Source organism: Spermophilus citellus (assembly GCF_964194105.1).
Source record: "Spermophilus citellus genome assembly, chromosome: 3".
In the NCBI taxonomy this organism is placed as follows: Eukaryota; Metazoa; Chordata; class Mammalia; order Rodentia; family Sciuridae; genus Spermophilus; species Spermophilus citellus.
This window is the reverse complement of record NC_138184.1, coordinates 102,658,905-102,684,170: the sequence shown is the minus strand read 5'-3', so window position 1 is coordinate 102,684,170 and position 25,266 is coordinate 102,658,905. Positions and strand designations below refer to the sequence as shown.

Sequence of the window (25,266 nt, the reverse complement as noted above, 5' to 3'; positions counted from 1 at the left end):
CCCTTCTCCATGCTGCCACAGAGACCACGCCACTTCCCTGAGCCCTCACCCTTTCACGAGGCCAACTCTTCCTAAGCCACACCCTCTCGGAGGCCCCACCCAGCCACGCCCTCCCAGAGGCCACGCCCCTAGAGGTCCCGCCCTCCAAAGGCCACGCCCACGACCTCCTGCCCAGGCAGCGGGCTTGAGGCTCCCCTGGCTGTGGAGGGGCACCTGGAGTGGCTCTTCCTCTTTCATCTCCCACAGACCCACTGTCCGGCAGCTGGGTGGTGCCTCGGGTCCTAGTAGCAACTCACTGACAGCAGGTGGTCAGAACTAGTTGCACGTGACTGCCTTAGTTCCACCTTGACTTCTACCCAAGCATGGCAGTGCCCACAGATTCACCTGCGCTCCTGCAGACTTGAACCGGAAGCCACAGTGCAGGGTCCGCTCTGCCGAGGGCCAGATGTGCTTTATTTAGTCCGCAAGGGAGAGGTCTTCATGCACCCTCTCCTTTCACCAGGGGTGTGTGCGCGAGAGTGCGCCCAGTGACTGACAGGGCGAGGAGCAGCATCAGGATTTCTCAGCATGTTTATGGTTTTATCTCGATACTTTCATTTTCTACTTTCGTTATGCTTTGCAGCACACATAATTTCAACAGGCCAAGTACAAAGTTTGTAAATACACAAGCCTCTATCAAAATAGCATGTCAAAGTGCATTTACTGGTAAGGGTGCATGATTAAAAAGTGGGCATCTGAGCTGGTAGATCGTGCTTGCACTCATCCCAGGTCTCCCTTGTGGTCTAGCTGCCTGTGTGTGTTGCAGCAGTGCTGAGCCAGGACAAGGAGCCTTAGCAATGGTATTCAGGGACACAGAGAGGCCAGTGCTACACCAAGGCAGCAGGGGGCACGGTCCAGCAGGACTGAAGTGATCTCTGAGCAAGTGCACTCATAGACTTGTTGGCCAAGGCCAAGACGCAAGCTGGGACTGAAATGGGCTCTGAAAATGAGTGACATGTGACAAGCTATGATGCATGTGGATCTGGTAGCAAATGATATTGCCATAAAAATGGTTTTTTTCTGGTCAAGTAGAAATTAGAAGCCAAGATTGCAAATATAGTAATTCAACTACTAACATCTAAGAAAATGGGGCTTATTTTTTTCTTTGCCACAATTAATGACAGAAAATAAGTGAGGAGACAGAGAATAATTTTAGAAAGTTTTGTTGTAACCCCCAAAGGGTTTTTGCTTGACTTTGAACCATTGGGCAAACCATTTGCCCAATGTCTCCGTCAGTTAACCAGGAAGGATGCCGTTACCAAATCCTCAGTTGGTATAGGTGGAGGATGGGCACTGTGTGTCACTGAATAGTGTTATGGTTTAGATGTAAGGTCCCCAAAGGCTCATGTGTGAGACAATGCAAGAACATTCAGAGGTGAAAGGATTAGATTACAAGAGTTATAACCTGATCATTGCATTGATCCACTGAGGTGACTTAACTGGGGGGTACTGCAGGAGGCAGGGTGTGGCTGGAGGAGGTGGGTTGGTGGGGGCTGTCTTTAGGGTTTCTGTTTTGTCCTGGTGAGTGGAGTTTGCTCTCTCCTGCTTCCTGGTTGCTGTGTCCTGAGCTGCTTTCCTCCACCTCACCCTCCTGCCGTGATATTGGGTTCAGAGCAACAGAGTGGGCTGATCATGGATAGAACCCCTGAATCCATGAGCCAAAACAAACCTTTCCTCCTCTAGATTGTTCTCGTCAGGTATTTTGGTCACAGTGATGGAAAAGTTCACTAAAACAACAACAACAAAAATTCTCCTATGGCATGTAGGTCAGAGGTGAGAGGAGTGAGCTGGCATGGTCTACTGAAGACCAGGCCCTGGAAAAAGGTGCCCATTGGCATCTCTGGGGAGAAGCTCACAGGCATCCTTTCCTCCTGGAACTGGAGACACTTGGGATCTCTTCTTACCTTCCTTCTTCAAATTCCCTTGAAATATGTGGGGGTGGGGGTCATTGCTTAAAGGCAGCATAGCCAACTAATCTCTGCTTAGCCAGGAGCAGCCTCCCACACAGGTGATCTCAAGGTGGACTCATTGCTGTGCCCACACAGTCCACCATGCTTCAAGCTCCACAGGAAGTGAACTTCTCACCTCCCAGCAGCTGGGACCTGAGCAGCCTCTCTCCACCCGGCCCTTCCACCATGGTGCTCACCTTGGGCCCTGAGCAAGGGGGTTGGCTGACCATGGACTGAACCTCTGAAATTATGAGCTCAAAGTAGACTTTTCCTCCTCTCAGTTGCTTTTGTCAGGGATTTTGGTTACAGTGATGCAGGGGTGACTAACATAGCCACCTGACCCCTTGATCCCTGAGCAACTGAGTAGAGCAGAGCGGCCCACTGACCTGAAATCCCAGCCGTGCCTTTCCACAGATGACAAGATCCCACTCCTGGCTTCTGAAGTTAGCAAACCTTGGGAGCACTGTCACAGCAGCTGAGCCTCTGCTTGTCATAAAATGGCAAATGGAAAGAGTCAGGCCTGGCTCACATAAGGAGGGAGGGTGGAAAGCATCTCATTGGCTAAAGGACAGTGGACAAGCCAGGTTCAGAAACACTTGCATGTGTGAATCCTAGGGGACCAGAGAGAGAGGGAGGTGGAGCACAGGGGCATCACAGGCCACAGTGCCGGAAGGATTTCCTGCTCCTTTCTCTTCTGCTGCGTCTCTTTCTTATGATTAAACTCCAGGGAGACAGCTTTTGGTTGGGCTGGCTTGGGTCACCTGTCCACCTCTTGCCCAGGGTGAAGGTTTGAAGCCCTGGAATGGCAATTTCATCATCAGGGTGCAGGTTGACCTAGGGCAGAACATGTAATAGGCTACTGCTACCTGGAATGGGAGGGGTGGGTCAGGGAGGGGCAAAAGTACGAATCTTGCAATCCCTTCTATATCCAGGTTCCCAGCTGTTCCTGGCTGTGTCAATCATGTGCCTGGCTACTTGGGATAGTGTGTGTATGTTGTAGGCACACTATGTCCATAATATCAATATCATACTTAATACATGCTTGAGCTCATATGTATTCTGCACATAGAGTAGAGCTTCATTGTGCTTTATAAACATGGCATCCCCCCAGCCCAAGCAGGGTGTGCTGTGGCAATCCACCCTGCATGTGAGAGCTTTGGGGAAAATTATGGCCTTCCCCCCATCACCATGGTAGATATATTATTAAATATAAATCTGCAGCAAAGCGTCTTCGGAAATCAAGTACTATGTTTATCTCTGTGTAATGAGGCTGTCAATGTAACCTGTATTTATTGAACCACAAGTAGGTTATAAAACTTCCATTAATGACTGTAAGTAACTCAGTTGTCATAAACAAAGAAGAAATTAGCATTTTGTTCAGACCCAGTGGAGCCAATCCGCATGAGTTCTAAGAACTGTTGTAACGTTCCAAACACTGCCACTTGCGGCTCTGAGATAAGTGTTTCAAAATTATTAACACCACGCAGCCGTGCTTGGTGAGCACTGGGGCTGGTTCCCTGAGGAGTGAGTTTCAGTAGCTGGCGTAGTTCATGATCAATATCTACCCGTGGTGCACGGACCCCTCTCCGGAAACCAGCCTTCGCCAGGTCACCCAAAGCACGCCCTGGCAACATGCCTTCTTTTAGGATGATGTCCCATACTTATGAATGGCAATTCCCACATCCTGCTCTAAATCTCAGAAAGAATTGGCTCTTAGAGACACTACCCTCCAGGAGAGCTCCAGGTAACTACAACATAGTAATAGCAACAAATGTTGGTACTGCCCAGGTTAAATAAGCAGCCTGTCTCATCTCAAGAACTTGAAAACCTTTCATTGGAGAAACTTTATCCTAACCCCAAATGACCTACTGTAGAAATAAAATTTAAGAAAAAATATAAACCCATTATATGTCAGGAAAGTCCCGTGTATTGATATCTCCCAAGTAATAAAACGCTTGCCAAAAATCTGGCCAGTAACCTATTTGTTTCAAGCAAATGTGATTCAATAAAGTTCCAGGGCACAGTAATTGGAAAAGCCCTTAGAATTCATCTTGTTGTAATAGTCACTGTCCCAGTGAATTGATTTTTTTTTTTAACTAGCAAGTCTTCCGTTGCCAACAATATGACTGAGTTTCAGCAAAGCAGGCATCATGACTCAGGGGCAAATCAGTGCACGTGCTGGAGACCCCATATCACCCCCAAGGTCAACAAGTTGTTAGACTCACAGGACTCAACATCGAGTCACACTCACTGCTAAGAATTATTACCACGAGGGGATGCAAAGAATAATTTGCAGGGGGACAAGTCACAGAACTGAGTGCAGGGAGACCTGCAGCCAGCACCCAGCGTTCTCTCCAGCTGCTGTCACAGAATGTCCTGCAGTGACAACACTGAGGGCTGTCCCCTCAGGAAGCTCACTTGAGCCTGGGAGTCAGGGCCCCATTGGGGACCATTCATCTATACACCCTGAGCCTGGAGTCAGGGCCCCCCTGGGGACTGGTGGCCCGTATACCCTGAGCCTGGGAATCAAGGCCACACTGGGGACAGGTCAGTGCGGGCTCCACTGTCTGCACATCTGAGCCCAAAGCCTTCACCATTACCAAGGAGGCCCTGGAGGGACTTCCTGGACCCCAGCTCCTAGGTGCCAGCCCTGCTGTGAGGAGGGGGCTGCCTCAGGTCTGCTGTGGGGAGCCTTTCCTGAAAGTGTCCTTAGTTGGGGGCAGTCATGTCTCAATTTTTCTGCAGGCTCCAGTCCTGAGAGTGTCACCTTCTTCCAACCTTGCCTACCCGGGAGCAGGGGCCTCACTTGCCTCCTCTGATGATAACAGCCAGGGTTCAATGTTCACACCCTGCTGTCTGGATACCTGGAACGTGGGGTCAGTCCACCTTGTGCTGGCTCCTACCAATCACCTCAGTGACCAGGCTTCCAAAATCTTTGTTTTCCACAAGGGACAAGAAAGAGAAGACACGTGGGAATCACAGTTTCTTCAAGCACAGAGGCAGCTTAGGAATTCGGCAGCAGATGACTGTGGTATCCTGTCTCCATATGCTCACTGTCGCATGCGCACTTTCCTTTGAGGTTTCTTAGGGAAGATTAGGAACATTTGAGGCCAGCAGCTCTGGGCTCCCTTCTTCTCCTTCCTCCAGGGAACAGAGTCCCTGGTGCCTTGGAGGAATACTTGTGGACACATCGCCTACCCCTCCCTGGTCAGAGGGGGACATGGTCAGTGTGCACTGTCAGGGGGCTCTGGGAAGTTTGCACTTGAATGAGGTGTGCCTAGACATTGGATGGCATGACCACGCTCACCAAGGTTGTGTAGCAGAGGGCGAGAATAGAGTGGGGTCCGCCAGCCCAGCTCTGGCGAGCTCACTGGGAGGCAGCAGGCATCAGGTGCCTGCAGGTCAGATCCTGCACCTGACCATGGGCCAAGGGAAACCCAGGTTCCACTCTGCTTGGCAAAAATTAAACTGTTCCTGACTGCAGAGTGCATTTGTGAAATGGAAGGAAAAAAGCTCATGGTGAACTTAGCTATGCATCCAGGGTGTGGTGAGTCCTCCATAACTATGAGTGAGATGATGTGGTGGACAGGGCGATCATGGGGACCGCGATGGCAGCGGTGATGAGGACCTAGAAAGCGCAGAACCTGAGAAGCCCAGCAGACCTATGCAGATAAGATGGGTGCCCACAGGTGCCTAGGGCCACCTGTGTTCCCTCCTGTCTCAACTTTAGCATCCTATTGTGAATATTAGGTACCTCACTTGCTGGTACACGGCGGGGGGGCTCTCGGGGAAGGTGTATCCTTATTAGAACCTGTACTTTTGCATGCTTAGCTCATTTCCTGTTTCCACTTAGTTTTCCCAATGTAAAGGTTTTCAGGCAGGCATGTATGTGTTCATGTGCGTGTGCGTGTGTGTGCACGCGCCCATGGTGTTTTAATTAAAGGCATAAAGCAGCAGGAAGATCCTCTGTTTCTCCCTGTGTCTGGTTTGCTCCAGGCCAGTGTACTACCGCAGCTCCTTTATTAAAGTTAGGGGTACCTGGGAAGAACAGGGGTGCAGGAGGCGATGGCAAACTCGTATTTAACTTCTACTGCTTGTGAGTTCTGACCTTCAAGGAGGCAGCATGTGAATGAACTCAAGGCCTGCTCCCACCAGCAGGACCCAGGGCCCCAGAGCGTCTCAGACATGGCTTCCTGTCTCCAACAGGGCAAAAGTGAAGAAGGGTGTGAACATCGTGGGCGTGCGAGCCAGCAGCCCTGCCATCTGGGATGTCCAGGAGAGCGCAGAGTACACGGGGAGGTACGCGCCGGCTGTCATCATCTGTCAGAAGAAGTCTGGTGGCTCAGAAAACAGGTGAGTCACACCCGGACTTCAACCTGTGTCCATCTACTATGGTGGTGATGGCGGCCTTTCCCCACAATTGCTGAGTGCTGTCTGCATGGTGACTGTGTTCGGTGGGTTGTTATTAGTGTCTTCGGCTGGGAACAATGCATTCTAATTCACAGTGGACCTGTCAAACCACAGCACAGCTCTGGCACCTGCGAGGATTACTCCACGCAGGTGGAGTGATCTGCAGACCAGGCTGCACTTCCCCATGACCTCTTGCTAGCTCACAGCATTAGGTGAGCCCAGAGTCTGGGCATCTTGCAACATGGCCCATTTTGCAAGCGTCAAAGGCCAGAGTGCAATCCTCCCTGTGCACGGGGAGCCTCCCACATTGCCCAGTGTGATGGTGTTTGTGTGCAGGCATATTCTGATGGATCAGGGAACTATTGGCTGTGGAATTACAGGGAATTGTGAATCACTCTGGGGAGAAATTAAAACCCGAATCTGTCTCTGATACCCACCAAATTAGAAACAATCAGTTCACAGCTGGGCAGAGAGAGACTTGGAGACTCGGTAATTTCTGATTTATTCCACTTTCTCAGAATCTCATTGTGGCTCTGGAGAATTCCTAGTCTGGTCACATTTTTGTCACTTTTAGGTTTCTTTTTTGATTTTCATATTGCTGAAAATCTGAACAATAATGAAAGGAGGAATCTGGGTATGTAGGCCATTATTTCTGGAATGAAGTTTTAAACTTCATAGCTCCATGTTTGGAAAATGTATTCATTTCCCATTATTTATTATAATACAGAGGTAATGAATCTCGGTTGACAGTTATTACTTTTTTTTTCCGTGGTTCATTACCAAGGAGCATTGGAACCCAATTCGGGGGTGATTCAATTTGAATTCCCTTCTGTGCCCTTTGCTCAATGTGGGAGCTGAGAATCTGGGTCGTCTGCAGTGATAGCTTGTTCTCTTCCTCTTGTGGTCGGTATTTGAAGATGTTTTTTTCCCCCCTGAAGATTCACTTGTGGAGCCAATGAGAGGAGAAAGAGGAAGTGTGTATTTGAGTTTTGAGTTCCTTCCTGGTGTTTATGCAGTTATAGTGGCTACATAGGTGGGTTGGATGACCCCACACATGTGCATGGTTAGTGTCCGCAGCTTGCTGTGGGACATGAGGTGCTCTCTCTGCAGAAGTTTTTTTTTGTGTGTGTGTGTGTTGACAGCTGCAAAAATTAGGACAGTTGGGTAGATGGATGAAAAAATGGGTAGATTGATGGATGGATGGATGGATGGATGGATGGATGGATAATTTGTTCTTTATCAGAAGAAGAAGGTAAGTTTTGGGGAAAGGGTCTCAACCCATGCTCTTTTATTTTTTATTGTGATCTCTTTTTGCCATCTACTGTCTTGAGTTATTAGAATTAGCATTTGTAATGTTTTCTATGAGTTGTGAAAGGATTTGAACCATTACTAAGCATTTTTTAAACTTATTTCTTTTGACTTTTTGATTATAATTGAATCTCTCTTGGGCACAGAGGGGAAGACTAGAACCCTCCGAGGGTGGAGGGTGGCAGCTACCATGGAGGTGAAGCTGCTCTTCTGTGGATTTCCAGATTCTCACCCTCTAAATGCACATGGATTTGCTGCCTCTGGCTCTTCTTTCATCCGAGTCAGTGTCTTCTCTGAGAGACAAGGCCCTGGTGGGACATTCAGGTGCCTCCAGAGGCTTGGTATCCCTGCACCATCTTCCTAGGGAAACTTCTTCATCCCTCACCATTTCCAATGCCAGGATTGGAAACTTGACCTCAGAGCAGGAAATAGAAAAAGCAAGTTTGTACACACACGTATGATTGTATGTGTAGTGCCTTCTGTGTATGTGCTCAGAAAAGGTATCATGTGTGCACATAGATATGGCCACATCCATCTAAGCATGCTCCTACATGCACATGTTGTATGTGACATGTAAGTCACATGACATACTTGCTGAGGGACACATTGCATTACATCCAGCAGGCATTGCTTGATGAGGGAAATCTAAGCTGGAAGCTCTTTGGGTTTAGGAATCAAGGCTGGTTTGCAGCTGGGTGCCAAGCCTAATGGCATGTTGGGTACACAAAGGGCTGTCTACAAATGTTCCTTGAAGAAGTGTTGGAGGGAGACCATGTCTCTGCTAGTGTGTGTAGTGGGATAACATCTGTGGATACCTGTACTGAACGGCCTCTAATCTATCTGTTTGAAACAGGAAGGTGTCTAGAGCACATGCATTAAGACTCTATCCGGGCCACAGTTCTCTGTTGTGAGCAGACAGTGTCCTGAGAGGGACGCACAATAGGCTGCCCCTCCTGAGGAGCAAGCCGGAAGCTAGGGAAGGCTGGTGGGTAATGACTGTCTGCAGGGAGCCATGGGGCTGCTTGAGGATTTTGCTATTTCATAAAACATACAGGATGAAAATGGAGACTTTGAATACATTGATTGATATGTTCACCAGCTGTCCTCACTTGGAACTTCTCAGCTATAGATAATTCCATGAGGGAAGCCTTGCACAGCCAGGGGCCAAGGGCAGGGAGGGGATACTCGTTCCGTAAGGACAGCTGGGAAGCGCATCTTCCAGGGACTGTTTTAACCACAGGTGCTTTGCTCCGGGAACTGCTTGGCTCTCTAGGTCCTTTAACTTTCCTGCCTGCTTTGCTGTTCTTCTTGGTGGCAGCGTGGTCACTGGGATGCACAGGAAGCTCTGTATCCACTGCGGATCAGGGAGTCGCGTTAATGAAGTTAAGTCCCTTTGGCAGGTGTAATTTTGTGGATTAAGGAGACACTTCAGTGGAAGTGACAAGTTCTGCTGATCCTTATCTGCACTGCAACACACCTTCCCTGTTTGAAGACGAGGGCTGTGGGCCTCTCATCCTAACAGGACTGATGTGAATGTTATTGCAGCGCTCAGATCTGTCTTGACTAAGCAGCGCTCAGATCTGTCTTGACTAAGCAGCATTGGCTCCCATTCTGGAAAAGAAGCAGATAATCATTATACTCTGTCCCTTGAATCCCACGGTGCCTCTCAGGCTCTTGCTCACCCTGACCCTGCCTCTGCTCAGGTGATAGGTCATGAGGCATCCGGGTTTTGCATGGTCTTCAACACAATTGTCTCCCAGGCTCACCTGCAGATCTTGGGTGACGTCAGGTGGCACACAGACCTGAAAAGTGACAGAAGCTTATGCTCAGTCCCTAGCAAGGCTGTGGAGTGGAGGAAATCCATCTCCCCCAGAGTACCATATGTCTCCAAAGCCTCCATTCCTTGCAGATAGCTTGCAGACAGGAGGACTGAACAGCTACAGTTTAATCTCTCTCTCTAATCATCATCTGCCTATTCCAGGCAGTACTGACTTTCCATTTACTGTAGGTAATGTGCTTTGTTTTAAAACAAATGTGTTTTAAGTAATAGAATGAGCTGTCGTAAATAAAGAGTAATTGATGTTTAATCGGTATTTCAGATCTGGCCAGATAGGATTGAAATCTTGACTATATAATGTCAGGATGACTAGCCATGCTAAACAGCCTCAAACTATATTTGTCAGGATCATTTAGGATCATTTGTTTAATATTTTAAAAAACCCAATAAGAATGGCATAAATAAGATAGAAATTTCTCTTTCACATAAAAGAAGCCACAACACAGGCGGGCCAGGGCTGGTAAAGCGGTTCCCGGTACCCTTAGGGTCCCAGGCACCTGATGTGCTAAGGCATGGCTGACATCCTCATAGATAAGATGGCCCTGAGGGCGCCAGTCATCACATCTGCATTTCAGGCCAAAGAAAAGTGACTAGAAAGGTCTTTGTGGGGACAACTCTTCCTAAATGACCTTCCTGCTGACCCCCGCTTTCTCTCTTGCTCCTCATTGGTCAGAATGTGACCACCTTTCTACACCCAACTGCAGAAGGACTTGGGAAACCACTTGTGCAGGCTATGAGCCCAATTCAGAACCAGCGTCCTGCCCCGCAGACAAAAGACTGACGGGACGTGCTGGGAAGCCACCAAGGTCTGTTTCAGCACAACCTGTAGGGATCAAAGGTGGCAGGGTTGCTATAGGAAGATGGATGAGTGTTGGCAGTACCTCGGATGGCCGCCCGCTCCCAGGTTCCCATGGAAACCCACGGTAGCCGACACTGGAATTGCAGAGGAGTGTTTGTGGAGGTTCCGACGCAGGAGGGGAGAAGTCACCTCAGCTCTGCCTTTGTGATCCACAGGACCTGAGTGCGGGCGGGGACCTGGGCATGGGATCATGACCATCTCCTAACACAGGCAGTGGGAGGAGCCGCGGGTGGCCGCAAGCCTGTCCGAGCCAGCAGGACTCTATCTGCACAGGTGCCAGGGACCCCAGTGTACCTCTAGGCTGGCTCCTGGCAGGACCCAGAGATAGATGGCAATTCCCCGTGAGAAATAAGTTGGAAACCTCACAACCTCATAGTCCAAGGCAGGGATTCCTGTGTGAACTAGAGAAGATTTCAGAACCTCGTCCGTCTTCTCAGATTCAGACTCAGCCGTGTTCCTTCAAGGGTTGCCCGTGGTCAGCTGCAGCAGTGCTGGAGATGGGAATGGAGATGAGAAGCTGGACCGCCCTGGCTGCTGGATTCGCCACTCCAGAAAACCAGGTCAGAGTTGTGGAATGGAAACTGGAGGAGAAGGAGAAGCTTGAAAAAGAAGATGAAGAAGAAAGTTACAGAGGTCAGTCCCTGGGCCCGCTGGACAAGATGCGAGGAGAGCAAAGGAGCAACAGCAGGAAGGACTGGACGTGACAGCGCTACCAGAGGCCTTGCAGCCCCACTAGCCAGCGCACACAGAGGCCTGCAGGCAAGCGTCCCCACAGAGTGTGTGCACACAGATATGCCTGCAGCTCTCGCCACGATGACCAGGAGGTGCACATGACCCCAGCCTGAAGGACACAGCAGTGACCATAGGATGGAGTATTAGGCAGCAGTTAAAAGGGAAAAGCGTGGATCTTGCTGCAACACAGAGGACCTTGAAGACGCGCCACGGGCATTAAACCAGATACAAAGGACCACACATGCATGAGTCTGTCTAGACGACACGTCTGGAATAGACAGAATCACAGAGATGGAGACAGATGTGACTGCTGAAGGATGTGGGCTTTCTTTGGGGAAAATAAAAATACTCTAAGATCAGATAATGGTGATGGACACCCAACTCCCAACAAACTGAAATCCACTGAATTATGCACTTTAAGTTGGTGACTTTTCCTGCATGCAACATGAATTACATCTTCAAGCCAGGATAACAAAGCACTTGATTACAAAAGGGATGGCTGGGTGGTACCAGTGTTGCTGATAAAATAACCCCAGGGCAGGGCAGTGGCCAAGGCATGGATGCAAATGCTGAGGATGTCAGCCCAGAGTGGCAGTGTTAGCTGAGGATCTTGTCTCCCTTTGTTAGCTCAGTGTGTGTCTTTGAAAATTTCCTTAGTAAGCAGGGATTGTTTTTGAGTTAGAAAAAGATGAGCTATGGAAAACTGAAAAAAAAAAAATTAAAAAGTTGCCATGCACCGTGGCCGTGGGAATGGTTTCTGGGGGTTCTGAGCATTCGTGTTTTGATGGCTGATTGGAAGATGGGAGGGGAGACTGGGCTGGGTCACGCTGGCTCCGTCTGGTGGCTCGCCCAGATCTGAAGCCAGAGAGCTGGACCTCCTTTTGTCTCAGGCAAGAATTGCTTATAATGGAGGCGTTACTGGTTACTCAAACACGCTTGGCTGCTGGAGAAGGTAGTCTCCACGAATCCTGTCCACTGCTGCTCAAGAGCTGCCGGATGGCAGGCTGGGAGTGGGAAGTGAAGGTCCCCGGGGTTTCTTTTGCTAATTATCATAAGTCTCTGTTTAGAGATCACTTTCTAGCGACCTGTCAAGACACTGCAACCCTTTTGACATCCAGAAAGCAAAAACCCAAACCCAGAAACAAGCCTGAATCAGTGCCTCAAGCTGTCGGGTGGCTTGTCTTTCCTCGTGGGCAACTGTGGCCTTTAGATCCCTTCAACAGCCGCAGTGTCCTCGTCGCTGGGCTATCAAGAATACACTTGCTCTGTGGTGTTGGGGATTTCTTGAAGGAGAGGACAGGCATGTGGACTGAGACTCAGGGAATCTAGGGCTTGTTCTCACATTTCTTCTGCTCACTCCAGGGCGGGCTGGCAGGTCAGCAGGGGGACAATCCGGGCCTCTCTGGCTGCCACAAGAGGAGCGTCCTTCCTGCTCTGTTGGAGACCAAGTGCATCACATGCACACGCTGTGAACCAGTGCAGAGCACCCGAGAGGACCTGGCGCTTCCCTGGGTTGTGAGCCTGCCTGTGCGCTGTGAGCCGTGCTCACTCCTGAGCCCTCATGGACTGTGGTGGTTGATGCTTCTGTCTTCAGGGTCTAAACTGGAACCCCCATGGTATGAGGGCCTTTGATGGATGGGCGGCATTTCCCCGTGTGTTTGAACTCAGAAGCTGCCGGAGCCCTTCCTTTGAGCCCTGTTGGCATAACGTCTACCTCAGGGGTGCAGCAATCTGAGGGTTGTTCCCTTCTCTTATTTATATTGGCCAAAAAGGAGATGAAAATAATAAGAACATTTTTTTCTGAGGATGTGGGAGAACAGCATTCTTAGACACTGCTGGAGGAATTGTAAGATGTGTTGCCCACTGTGACGATGTATTTGTCATTATCTGGCTAATGAAATCGAAAACGTGCCTCCATATGGCCCTGCGACTGCAGTTCTGGGGACATCTGCTCCAGATAAATGCCCAGCCGTGGCTGTAGGGGGCATGTACGTGGGTGCTCCTTGTGGCATTTTTTAAAAATTCCCAACAGTAAAAACCAACCTAAGCATCCCCTAGGAGATGAATTGGTTTTTAAAAAGGTTCATTTGTGAGCCTTACGCACCACGGTGGAGAACAACCTGCCTCTGTGAGCGTCCACATTACCTTGACCTGAGAGTGGGGCTCTGAGCAGAGGGCGCGGAAAACTCAAATAAGAACATGGACAGCGTGACCACTCACACAGCTACTTAGAGAGCCCCACAGAAACGTGCCACTTCAGAGAGAAGCACTGAATGAATGCAGGGGCGGGGAGGGGAGGCGAGGCTTTCCTGGGGAGACCAGCCCGGGAAACACAGCTTCAGATGCAGGATGCTCTGGGCGTGGCAAGGACAGAACCTTGGGTCTTGTGCAGGTGGCCCTGAGTCTGCCCCAGCATGCAAGCTGCAGGCACTGGCTCCTGTGGGAGCAGAGCCCCGCAGTGGCACTCCAGCTAAGGGGAGTTAAGAGCCCAGCTCTCTGTGGAATTATGCCCCAGCCTGGGCTATTCACCCCTCCCTGACGCTCCATCAAGCCCGTTCCTCAGCCACACCAGGGAGTGTGCGGCTTGCCTTAATTTACCCTTGCTCCACTTTTATTACATCCATATATTTGCTATTTAATAGCTCCCATTTCCAAGTAGGGAAACCAATCTAGAATTAAATTATTTAACATCCCCGTTCCGTGGGAAACAGCAGTGAGTTACTGCTGCGGGTCTTTGTGGGGAAACTGCTGTTGGTGTTGGACAGGATCTGCGGAACACCCTGAGACAGAAACATGGGCTGCTTTTTCGGCTGGAGCTTCAAATGCAGCATAAGTAATAACCCAATAGCAGCAATGATTCTATTAGGCTGCTTGCTGATGCTTCACGGAGGCACCCGCACGCAGGAGGTCGCCGCTAATGTTGGGTTGCTGTGGGGTTGTCACTGAGCAGAGAAGACAAACCTGCTATTGCTTCAAGGAAAGAAAAAAAAAACTTGTCATTCATTGGAATCACCAAAGCTGTCCGGGGTGGCAGAAGCGTCCAGCATGACACTCAGTGTTCTACGTTTAACGGCATCTGTGCTGCTGTTCTTTCTCATGCACGTTTCTGAACTTGAATTTTGGAGTGTGTGTCAGACGGGGCAGGGGGTCTCTCATAGGCACAGACCTTCATGGCCCTTTAAAGGGTGGAAATCTTCAGCAACCACCCTATAGAGAAAAAAAATACATCAATATCCACATGTGTGCCCTGTCAATATCTACGTGTGCATGTCTATAGACCTACCTCTGTTTTCCCATAGCCTACCTTTAGGTCATCCATATGGTTCAGGTAAAATGCATGCACCGTACAAAACATGAGCATATTCTTTTATGTGCTGAGGGTTGGGAAGATCTGTAGTCACAGGGGTTCTGAAGTGTTCCTTGTAAAGAGGTGGGTACACTGTGCTCCACCTGAGCACCGCAGCTGTTTCTCAGGGAGGGGACGTGTGCTTGGCTTAGGAGGGTTCCTTTGGTGGTTTGGGGCTCCCCAGAACTTCAGGTGAGCCTCTGTGCTCTGAGCTTCCTGACAAGTGCTGGGCTGGCCCTGGTTTTCTGGTGGCCCAGCTTGATGGAACAGATGGTGTGTTTGGGGGATCTGTTCTTGATGGTCTGGGTTGCAGCTTAGAGGATAATGGTGTTTTATGGAACATTAGAGAAAGAAACAAAAGAAAGATCATAGGATCCATCCTGAGAGGCCTTACTTACCATCCCACTGTGAAAAATACCATCTGGCTTTGAATGTTCTAGAAATTTCATCGTGACTGTTCCCTTGGACAGTCTTGCCTACCTTATTGCTTACATATAGAGGTTGGGACTTATGTCAGCTCTTCAAGAGGTTTTCTTCTGACAGCTTTCGACAGCCAGCAGGTTGGCTGTTCTATGTAACACCCGCCGGAGAATCCAGCCATGAGGGCAGGGACTTCGTGTGCCTACCTGGAGCCTTTTCTTTAGCTCTGAGTATAAAATGCACAACCTTGCAATTACCATGGCCCCAGCTCACACTCAGAGAGAACAGGAGGTGTGCTCAGGGGCTCACCTTCACTGAAGTCCAGTTCTCCAACACTGCCCCAGAACCGCTCTCCTTTGGCCCCTTAGTACTGAATTCCTGTTTCTATCCCAATTCCAGGCAAGCGTGGCCTCTTTTCTGTCAATATAATTTTGCCTTTTCCATAATAGCCCCAAATGGGATACTCCCCAGTGTCCATCACCTGCTGAGGGCATAAACAACTGTGGCATATTCAAGCCCTGGAGGCTGCTCAGAATTGAAAAGGAGCAGGCCTGTGGTTCATTAAAATCACAGAAAAGCCTCAAAAACATTGTGCTGAGCCACAGAAGCCAGTTTCTCGTGATGGCATGGGTCAGAGCTGCGTTTTCCTGGTTCCCAGGTCTCATTCTGAGTCAACTGGTTTTCACTTCCCACAGGGATCCACTGAGTTATTGAGCACCTGGCTACTTCCATTTCGTTTTTTTCTGAGTCACCCATTTATTTTCCTTTTTAAAATGTAACCTTACTCTTCTGCAAGTTTTTAAAAACTTTTTCTTTTTTTTTTAAGAGAGAGTGAGAGAGGGGAGAGAGAGAGAGAGAGAGAGAGAGAGAATTTTTAATATTTATTTTTTAGTTCTCGGCGGACACAGCATCTTTGTTGGTATGTGGTGCTGAGGATCGAACCCGGGCCGCACGCATGCCAGTCGAGTGCGCTACCGCTTGAGCCACATCCCCAGCCCCTAAAAACTTTTTCTAAAAGGAACCCTTAGCTTCAGTTTAAATGCTTTGTGATCAGAGGCAGAAGTGGTCCATTAGCCAGCCATCCTAATTATAGGTGGCAGTAAGAGCTTTTTCATCTCACTGTTTTGAAGAGGTTTGTTTCTTTAAACTAAAGATTCCAATCAGTAAATGCAGACGGCTCTAGGTACTTAATCTTTGTCTTATAGGCAGACCCAGTTTTTCTGCTGTGGAATTAAGAGGCTGGGATGACTTCCTGCCCATGGCAAAGCCAGTGACCTCCTTTGCTGCAATGTGAATGCTAAAATACCCTGGAGAAGACGAGTTTCTCCTTTGTGGACAGAATGCCAATAGAAGATGTAATTGTATCAGGATCGATTTTGAAATGTGCAGAGAAACTCAGCTGAGACTGTGCGTAAGAGCCCTCCTCTTGGCTCAGTGGACATCGGGTCTGGGGCTTCTTTGTCTGCAGCCACTTAGCATTGTCCCTGCACAATGTCTGTGCCTGGGGGACTTGCTAAGTGCATTCTGAATACCCTCATGGAGGCACATGATGCGTGTGAGCTGGAGCAGCATTTTATTTCATTTGTAGGTCCTTCTTGTAACAGATCCGCAGGGAGAAAACCTGCATGGAGCCACTGAAGGAAAGGGGACCCCTTTGTGTGCCTGTGGCGGCCACGTGAGAGGATGATTGAGACGTGAAGATGTGTTTCAATATATGTAGCCTTATGGTGTGCACATCAATTTCCTGGAATCGTCAAAAGATGGAGGTTTTATGGAATGCAAATGGCTGGGATTGGTCTAGGTCTCCCAGAGCTCTGACAGTAGTATGCTTTCATGGTGTTGACTGTATCGACATCAAGATCACCTGTTCCTTTAAGTCCTTTGACATTTGAATGCAAGTAAAAGGGAATTCATTTATTCACAAAACTAAAGAATAGGTTGCTCTGGATTCAGTTAACTGCAGAAATCATACAACAGAGGAGATTAGTTTCATGGAGTTGCAGGTTGAGTCTCCTGAGGGCAGGTGGCACCTGTGGGACAGCAGCGGGTCAGCAGATCTGCCCAGACTGAAGTCCAGTGCTCCATACTGAGTCTTGGGGAGGTGGAGAGTTGGGTCAAGGGCAAGGGTGTTAGGTGTTTTACTGTGTTGAAAATAACTATGACTTGACTCACCCCAAAAATGCCAGCAGAGGTATTTCCATCAGGGACTGCCCCGAACTGTCCCTAGGTGGGGGCCAGTTGGGATCCCAAAGACAGAAGCACCGAACAGCAGGGTGGCCAGCCTGAGGCAGTTCTCAGAAACACTTATATGCGGGGTGCTTTGGGGACTGCAGGGAGCTGCCCAGGTGTCCTGGGTGAGAGGGCTGGGTGCAGAGTCACTGTGACTGATTAGGAACCTTGGCTCAGGGCTAGGTCTCGTGTATGCATTTCAGCAACATGTGTGATCTGTTAGAGCTAGGGCAACAACCTGACAGCTTCATCAGTTGGGACAGCCACCTGGCATCATCTACACCCTGGCAGAGGTCCAAGACTGCAGGGGAAAGCATGTGGCCTGCCCAGTGACCAGTGGTCAAGCCACTCTGCTCTCTGAGCCAGACAAAGAAGCAGGTAGCTGGGGCCTGCAGTTATGAATGTCTATTGGTCGAAACACTCCCAGCAAGTGGGCGGGGGGCGCAGGGGAGAGGTGCCCACCTTATCTATCTATCGATCATCATCTATCATCTATCTATCCACCTACCTACCTAAGTACCTGCCCACCTCCCTCCCTCCCTATCTCTTAAATTCCTAGAACCCCTAACAATTTGCAGACTGCTTTGCACCTGCAAATCTGTGTTTCCTCCCAGTTGCTCATGGTGGCCTCTGAAACAAGGGCCCTTACTTTTCTGGTGCCCTGGATTTCAACAAGAGTCCTGGGTTGCCTGTGAATCTTTTCTCAGAATAATGTTTTTAATTTCAAAACACAATTCGTAGATTGAGAAATTCTAATATATTGAAATGCAGTTTTCAAAATATATTGAAAATTGCGACATGGTGTATTCTACTGCAGCCTGAATGAAACCTTGGAAACATGTCCCCTGTGTGTAATGTCCTGGGTGATGGGAAATGCCTGCTACCAGGCAGAGTGGTACAGAGACCCCGTGGCTTCATGGTGAAAAGTCACCATCCCCACAGCCCTGGCCGTGACATTCATTTTTGAAGGATGTGCTGGTTTCAATTTGAGGCTAAAGAAAATAAGGATGCATTTTTTTCTCATACAAGTTCATAGACCCCTGATTAGTAACCTTTCCCTTAAAGAAGCCCCAGTGTCTTAAACTGGGGTGAAACATACAATAAAGCAAGCACATCTTTACCACATGGAAGCCTAAGCTTTCTGAGGCCACAACTGAGAGTGTCAATGTGTTAAAGCTTCATGAATGTAACCATAAACAGCAGGAAACTCCACAGAACTTCCTGTGCCAAAGAGCAGTAAGTCTTGCCCAGCATGTGTGGGTCTCAGGGTTCAATTCTCAGCACCACAATAAATCAGTTGATCGATCAATCAATCAATCAGATCAAGTAAAAAGAAGAGGAGGAGCCATATGTCCACAGGTGCCGAGATCTATTGAAGTGTTTATTAATCTTTAGATGTTCTGTTCTAGGAATTTATCTTCAATCAATAGTCAGAAATAGCATGATTTCCACACTGGCATTAATAATAGAAAAACTGGCAATCCCTTCACTGCTAGGAAAAAAGGAATGATTAAGTGTCCTTAGCAAATTTACATAGCAAAATGTAACAGAGCTGATAAAATGGTGTTGGAGAAAATTTCCTGGCATGAGTAGATGCTGTCAATTACTAGTGTGTGAAAAAGGCATAAAACATAATGTATAGATTAGCAAGTTGGCAAGTTAATAACCACAATGTAAAACACACACATGGACATATTTAGGGGGGCGCACGCACAAGACTAAAAATGAAATATAGCACAACTTTAATGACAGTGAGATTGTGAGTGATATTTTTTCTCCTAAACTCAAATCATCCCCTGAGAAGAGCAAGGTCAAATAAAGCCAAAGCCCACCTGTACAGCACATTGTGGAACCTCTTCCTTCCATGATTGACAGTCTCCAAGTCTTCTACAATAAGCATGCGTTACTTTCCCAATCACAAAAGGCACATACTAAAGTTTTAATTTTTCAATTATTTCCTTGGAGAAACATAAGCCCTTCTTTCAAGTGTGAAATTAGGGTGGGTGTGATGGTAACCATCGAGGTATTAGGAATGAGCTGTTGGCTCTCCGTGGAAAAAGAGCTTTCTTTGGAAATTATTGCATTCTGGCGATCACACAATGGAATACATCAAAACATTTTGGTTGACATTAGGAGCACAGTGCTAATTTCTCTTTGCTTTGGAGGAAGAAATATCTGAAATGCTCATAAGCTACAACATACAGGGACTGACGACCCTTTGCAAGGTACGTTGAATGCATCTATTCTATTATGTGGTTAGCTTGGGAGATATATTAAATCATGCCAAGAAGAAAGGCAGTCAATGCATTTTGAGGTGGTTGATGGCATGAGAAGTTGGATTAACTTGGGAAGCATAAATATCATCCAAAAGAAGCCGTGCGTGATTTCCCTGTTCCCTGGTCCACCATGCCTGCCACACAGCTAGCTGCCTCCAAACTAATTTTGGAGTGACCTTGTGATGGGGTTATAAGCCTCAGAAATTGTATCGGAAGCCTCAGGCAGGATTTATGGGAAGATGTGAATTGAATTTTGCATGGGGAGGGAAATTTCATTTAGTATTTATTGTCAAGTGCTGTTTTAACGTGGGTCAGTGAAACGGCCTGACACCCTTGAAGCTGGTCCTCTTGGGTGGCTGGTTGCTGGCCCAGGGGACAAACCTGCAGTGTTTCTTCCCGGTCCCTACTGACGGCTGGGCCTTCTTCCTCTCCCTTGGTTCATTATCTTCAGACTTTCCCTCTTTGTTAAAGTATCATAAGCTCCTCCAGAGCCCTCAGTGGGGAACTGGAGTTAATCTCTCACGTTGTAATGCTGTACCAATGAGTTTTCTCCTGCTCGTGTCTCTCATGTGCTGTGGGACACACTGAGACAGGCTCTCTAAGTGTTCTACCCCTGCTTGCTCTAAATCTAGCTCCTTTGGCAAAAACATCACCCTGGTGTTACAGAACATGGAACTGAGGCCCAGCAATATGTAGGTACCTGACACTGCCCCCCCGTGGTGGGCTGGAGAATGCCTCCTGTCCCACTCCCACCGCACCCCAAAGAGGCCTCTGTTCTGGATCCTTCAGCCTCTGAGTAAGTTCCTCCCCGAGAACAGAGGTGTGAGCAGGTGTGAGCAGGTGTGAGCAGGTGTGAGCAGTGGCTAGTGAAATCCCAGCAGTGCTCATGAGAGGGGCGGAGGAAGATCTCACTGCAGAAGCAGGAGACATGACAGGCGCATCTGAGGGAGGGCCTGAAGCTGAGGAGGGCAGGTGGCCTCTGAAGATGAGGGCCAGGCAGTGGCTTCTCCTCTGAGGCCTCCAGAGGGACCGTACCCAGCTAACACCTGGATTTCAGGCTTGAGGCCCTTCTGGACAGGGACAGGTGAATCTGTGACGGTTTAAGTTGTGACACTCCTGGCAATCTGCACCGTAGCCCCAGGAGCTGTGTGTGTCCCTGGTTCCTCTTGCAGGAATGGGAGAACTAGGTGTCAGGCCCCAGGGAGGTGAGCCCAGAGCCTAGCTCCTGTCACCAGGCTGTGCTAAGGAGCCTCTGGACTCAGGTGGGATCACCTGCTGGCAGGGAGGTGACTGGGGATGGGGACAGAATCTGGGTCACACTGCAGCCTGGCTTGCTCCCAGCTGTCACTGGCCAAGGCGATGCGGCCTCCTGACCTTCGCTGTCTGTGTGCACCAAGTCACCTCACAGGGCACACACCGGAAGCCATCCAGGATGCAGAAGCCAGCACTCGGGAGGGCTCTACAGGCTCTCATCTCACTGTCAAGGTCATCACAGTGAGAAAAGGTCACACTTTCCCTTGTCCTCAGCAGCAGGGTCTGTGACTGTCACCCCTATCACCAAAGACAGATTAATAAGAGAATGGCGAAGCAGGTTCACTTAACGGAAGGTGCCTTCAGAAATGAAGACCCCAAGCCCAGGGAACCTACACTTTTAGGCTCAGATTTGTGGAGAATGGGCAGTGTAGACATGATTGTACCTAGCAGAGATGATCTGGTGGCTATCCATGGGACAGAACTGGGCAATCCAGCTGGGTGGACCCTGCTGGGCATAGGCAGAGCACCTCTGGAGGGAGAATTTCGTGGCCTAGTTTTAGGAGGGGGGGTGTGAGAGATGTCTTCATGACAGTGCTCGGGGGGAAGGCAGGAAGGTCAGGGTGGCCTTCTGGATTCTGTCGCTCAGGGCCTGGTGGCCTCTCTTGGAACATGTCGTTCTGGGCTCCAGCACTATGACCACACCCAGTGATAGAAGCTGCTCTAAAGCTTTTTGAAGCCCCAGCGTTTGGAAGGTCAGGTTCTGGTCACGATGCCAGCAACCTGGATGCCCTTGTGACTTGGTCAGTAAGGACCATGTTGGGGGAGGTTTTTGTATAACAAATGTTTCCTGAAATGAATTCAAAGGACCAGAAAGGGCTGGAGAGTCATGAGACCCAGCATTTCTACCCCCAGGGGCATCAGGCAGGTGGGCTCCTGATTTCTTCCTGGGAGAATCAATCGGTGTGCAGGTTAAGAGATAAGTGACATCAAGTGAGGAGTTTGCACCTGCAGTACTTAGGGAGCAAATATTGAGTGAGAACGAGGAGTTGGGGCTCTGGGAAACACTGTGGTAATGGCCTTGCCTAAGGTCCCTCATGCCGCAGAGCAGCCATTGATGCCAGAAGCTCTGATGAAACACATCTCTCCAAGTGACCAAGGAACGGTGCTGTTAGGAGCCGCCAGGCTTTCCATGGAGGGGAATCACTGATCCCAGAGCACGTTGTCTTGCCTTGTGACCATGTTTCCCTACAGGAGCAGTGCTGCAATTGGAGGGCAGAGGGCTCCAGCTTCAAACAGATCCTCGCTATCAAAAGAATGTTCTAGAAGCCCATTCCAGCCATCTTAAACCTGCCCCCACCTGGAGTGGTGGAGCGGCAGCAGAGCGGGTCCCATTCAGAGATGGCACAGGAGGGGTCTAATTGACACCAGGCACTTCCTTAGGTACTCAGGATACAGAGAAGAATGAAGCCATCCTGCATGTTCCTGCCACCCGTGCCCAGATAAATCACTTCATCTCACCCAGGTGAGCGCAATGAGAGACGTGGGCACTCACCGCTGATTTTCTCAGAAGCCCCCATATTCCACAATCAACATAGCCCTTCAGTGTTAGGAATCAGACCATAATTTGACAACCGCGGTGAGTCAGAAGGAACACTGTGTTCATAGCAAAAAGCCATATTCTTTATTTCTGTATCGGTTGGGATTCTGTCTGCTGAAAGTGACAGAAAACCTGGCTCCAATTGTTTGAGAAAAAGAAGGGGAAATAAAGAAAGAGGTTTGATTGAGATGGTGGTGGAGGTAGAATAATTGGCTTCTGAGACACAAGTCTTGAAGTGGACCCTCACACCTGGTGACGCGGTCATTTCAAGGTAGTCTGGAAGCCTCTGGCCTCTTGCTTTCAGAGGTGGAGTCTGATTGCTGTGCTCGTGGAGATGGTCAGACTTAGGTACTTGCCTCTATGTATGTGTAGGGTGGCAGCAACGGAGGGCACATGGCCCTCCACACGCCTGGGCTCCTTCGCAAGGTCCATTTCTACCTCTCACTTGGGGACAAGCAGCTGCCATGGCTGGGGACACCCGGGAGCTGTGGAAGGCCCTCTGGGATGCACAGAGGACTGCAGCCACAGCAGGCACCCACTTCCTAGCCTCCCAGGAGACAGAGCCCCAGCCCCAGAGCAGCTGCGGATGCATGAAGGAGGGACCCAAGCCAAACCCTCTCGGCTCACAACGCCTGAGCCTCAGACCATGAGGGCAGCTCGTGTTGCTGTTGCTTTGTCTCACCATGACACAGCTGGAGCTGAGCATATGTCATTTGTGCCCAATATCTCTGCCATCAGGCTCTGGCTTGAGCTGGCTATATTCTCAGAAGGACTCACCCTCTGGATGATAAATTGCTTACAACTCTGCAAGATTGGCTCACACACTTCTCAAGTCCAGTAGAGGAGACACTCTGAGTCTCTGTCCAGCAATCTCTCTGGAAATCCTAGGGCATGCTCTGCTACCCCAGCCTGGACCTTGGGCCTCTCCCTGGATATCACCATGGCCAGGAGTAATATCAGAGCCACCTACATGCAGGGGCATGCTCCACAGTTCTACTAAAAGAAAGAGGGACCTCAACAATTATTGGAGTGGCTTCTACATGTCAGGCACAGGGATAAGTCCCGGGTGTACCTCAGGGAATATGGATGACCACAGAACATTTCTGTCCCCTACGGCTTGCATGCAGCGAGCAGGAATGGGCTACAGCACTGTGTATCCAGTGCTTCGTCCCACCTCTGTCCTTGGATAGCTCAGCCATGTGGCATCAAATGGACAACTGTCTTCTGAGCCTTATTTTCCTCATCTGAAGCATTAATATATCTCCTCTCTCCTGCTGTCTAAGTACAGAATGAGGAGATAGGTGTGGAAACACTGCATAAGCCACTGTTTTCAGTATTAAAACCAAGAGAAAAGACCTGCAAATCCTACTGCTGACCAAGGAGCAGCATCCAGAATAGATGACAAATGACCCAGGATTTTTTAAAAAAACATGGACCACATGCTGGAACAGAGGTCACATCAAAGTATGTGGGGAAACGACAAGACCATGAGGTGTCAGAAACACTAGTTCAAACCAGGAGATCCCAGCACACTACCAAGGCCACGAGAATGCTGAATTGGAAAAAACCAGCAAAGATGGACACACATATTCATAGCAGTTTTATTCACAATCACTATCGGGTGAACTGAGGAGCCCCAAATCGAATAGACTGAAAAATTAACAAGAGTGAGGTACAGTACACGGGACATAGAGGGACCACAAGGAAAGAAAGACGTTGCTGAGTGTAAGATGCCAGATACCCGTGGTCACACTCTCCTCCTGTGAATGTCACCAGGAGTGACAGGAGCAGGTGGGCAGCTACCCAGAAGAGGTGGACCTTGAAGCAGCAGGTGTAGGAGGGCCACAGTGGATAGGTGGACATGTCCCAGAGCTTAATTGTGGTTGCATTTACACAACTGTCCACATTTATCAAGAGTCACCCCCACGGCGTGCGCAAGATGGGTGCACTTTCAATAGGTAGGTTGTGATTCAATGATTTGATTTATGAATAAGTTAATATTTAACGATGGCCTTGTTGAGCTCCAGGATCCTGGATGGGCACAGTCCTGCTAAAAGTGGCCTGGGAGCATATTGGCAGGCACGGCTCCCTGTGTTTCCAGAGCGAGCAGAGGCGTTCCAGTCTTCAATGGGCTTGATTGCTCAAAGTGGTGGGTCCAGGAAGCAATCTGTGTAATCACCAGTTGCAACATGGTAAACTGGGAGCCGGAGCAGGCCTGGGGACCTGTTTCATTTCTCCCACGCTGGGTTTTAGGACCAGGACCCTTCCCATGCCCGTGTTGACTTCCGCCTTCTCATTCAAAATGATGAGGCTTACAGTGCTGGGGGTGGGGATCGGGCTCTAGCAGCCACCGCTGGGAGGGAGCAGTGCCCTTTGGTGGGGACTGCATCCCGCTGGCATTAGTGTGCTTGTCCATCGCTCGTCTCAATCCCAGATCACTCCTTGCAGTGCAGCTGAGCTTCCTGGTTCCCTGGCGTGTGGGTGGGGGCTGGTGTTCACAGGTGCTTTGCTATGGGCAACATCTCCTTTAATTTTCATCCCAGTCCTGCAACACAGGTGTCCTTATTTCCTTCTCTCAGGGGAGTAAACACAAGGTCCAGAGATGAAGTAACTTTCCCAAAGGTGTTAGCCAGCAAGTCCTGAATCTAGAGTTCACTCTCTTTCCCCTGCAGTCCTTCCTATGGGCCAGCAGGAGGAGGAGAACAGAGGAGAGGGCAATTATTTAAAGAATAAGACTGATTGTCATTGTCTGTCTCCTTTGTGCTCTCCTGCACCAGACTTTCTAGTGCTTCCTCTGGCACACAGTCAGTGCTTCATTGTTGCTGGTGTTGCTGTGGAGCCAAACTGGTTTCCTTTCCAAACATTCCGTTTCTTTATTCCCTTCATGCTGGCCCTTGAAAAAAATTCCAAAGCATTCAACGTGTTGTAGACACTGAAAAGAGCTTTGCCAGACAGCAGTTGAACTTGGCTGTGACCTTGACCTTGCCTGACAGCAGTTGAACTATACCCT

General features: G+C 49.2%; 1 protein-coding gene across 1 annotated transcript in view; it reads left to right on the top strand.

Moving 5' to 3' along the window:
- Positions 1 to 25,266, top strand: part of TMEM132D (transmembrane protein 132D) — a gene marked incomplete at both ends in the record, with an annotated part of 481,494 nt that overhangs the window by 217,750 nt on the left and 238,478 nt on the right. Inside the window, one exon of the mRNA XM_081288230.1 lies at positions 6,195 to 6,341. Within this exon, the coding sequence (XP_081144356.1) occupies positions 6,195 to 6,341 (147 nt within the window). The remainder of the gene's footprint in view (positions 1 to 6,194; positions 6,342 to 25,266) is intronic.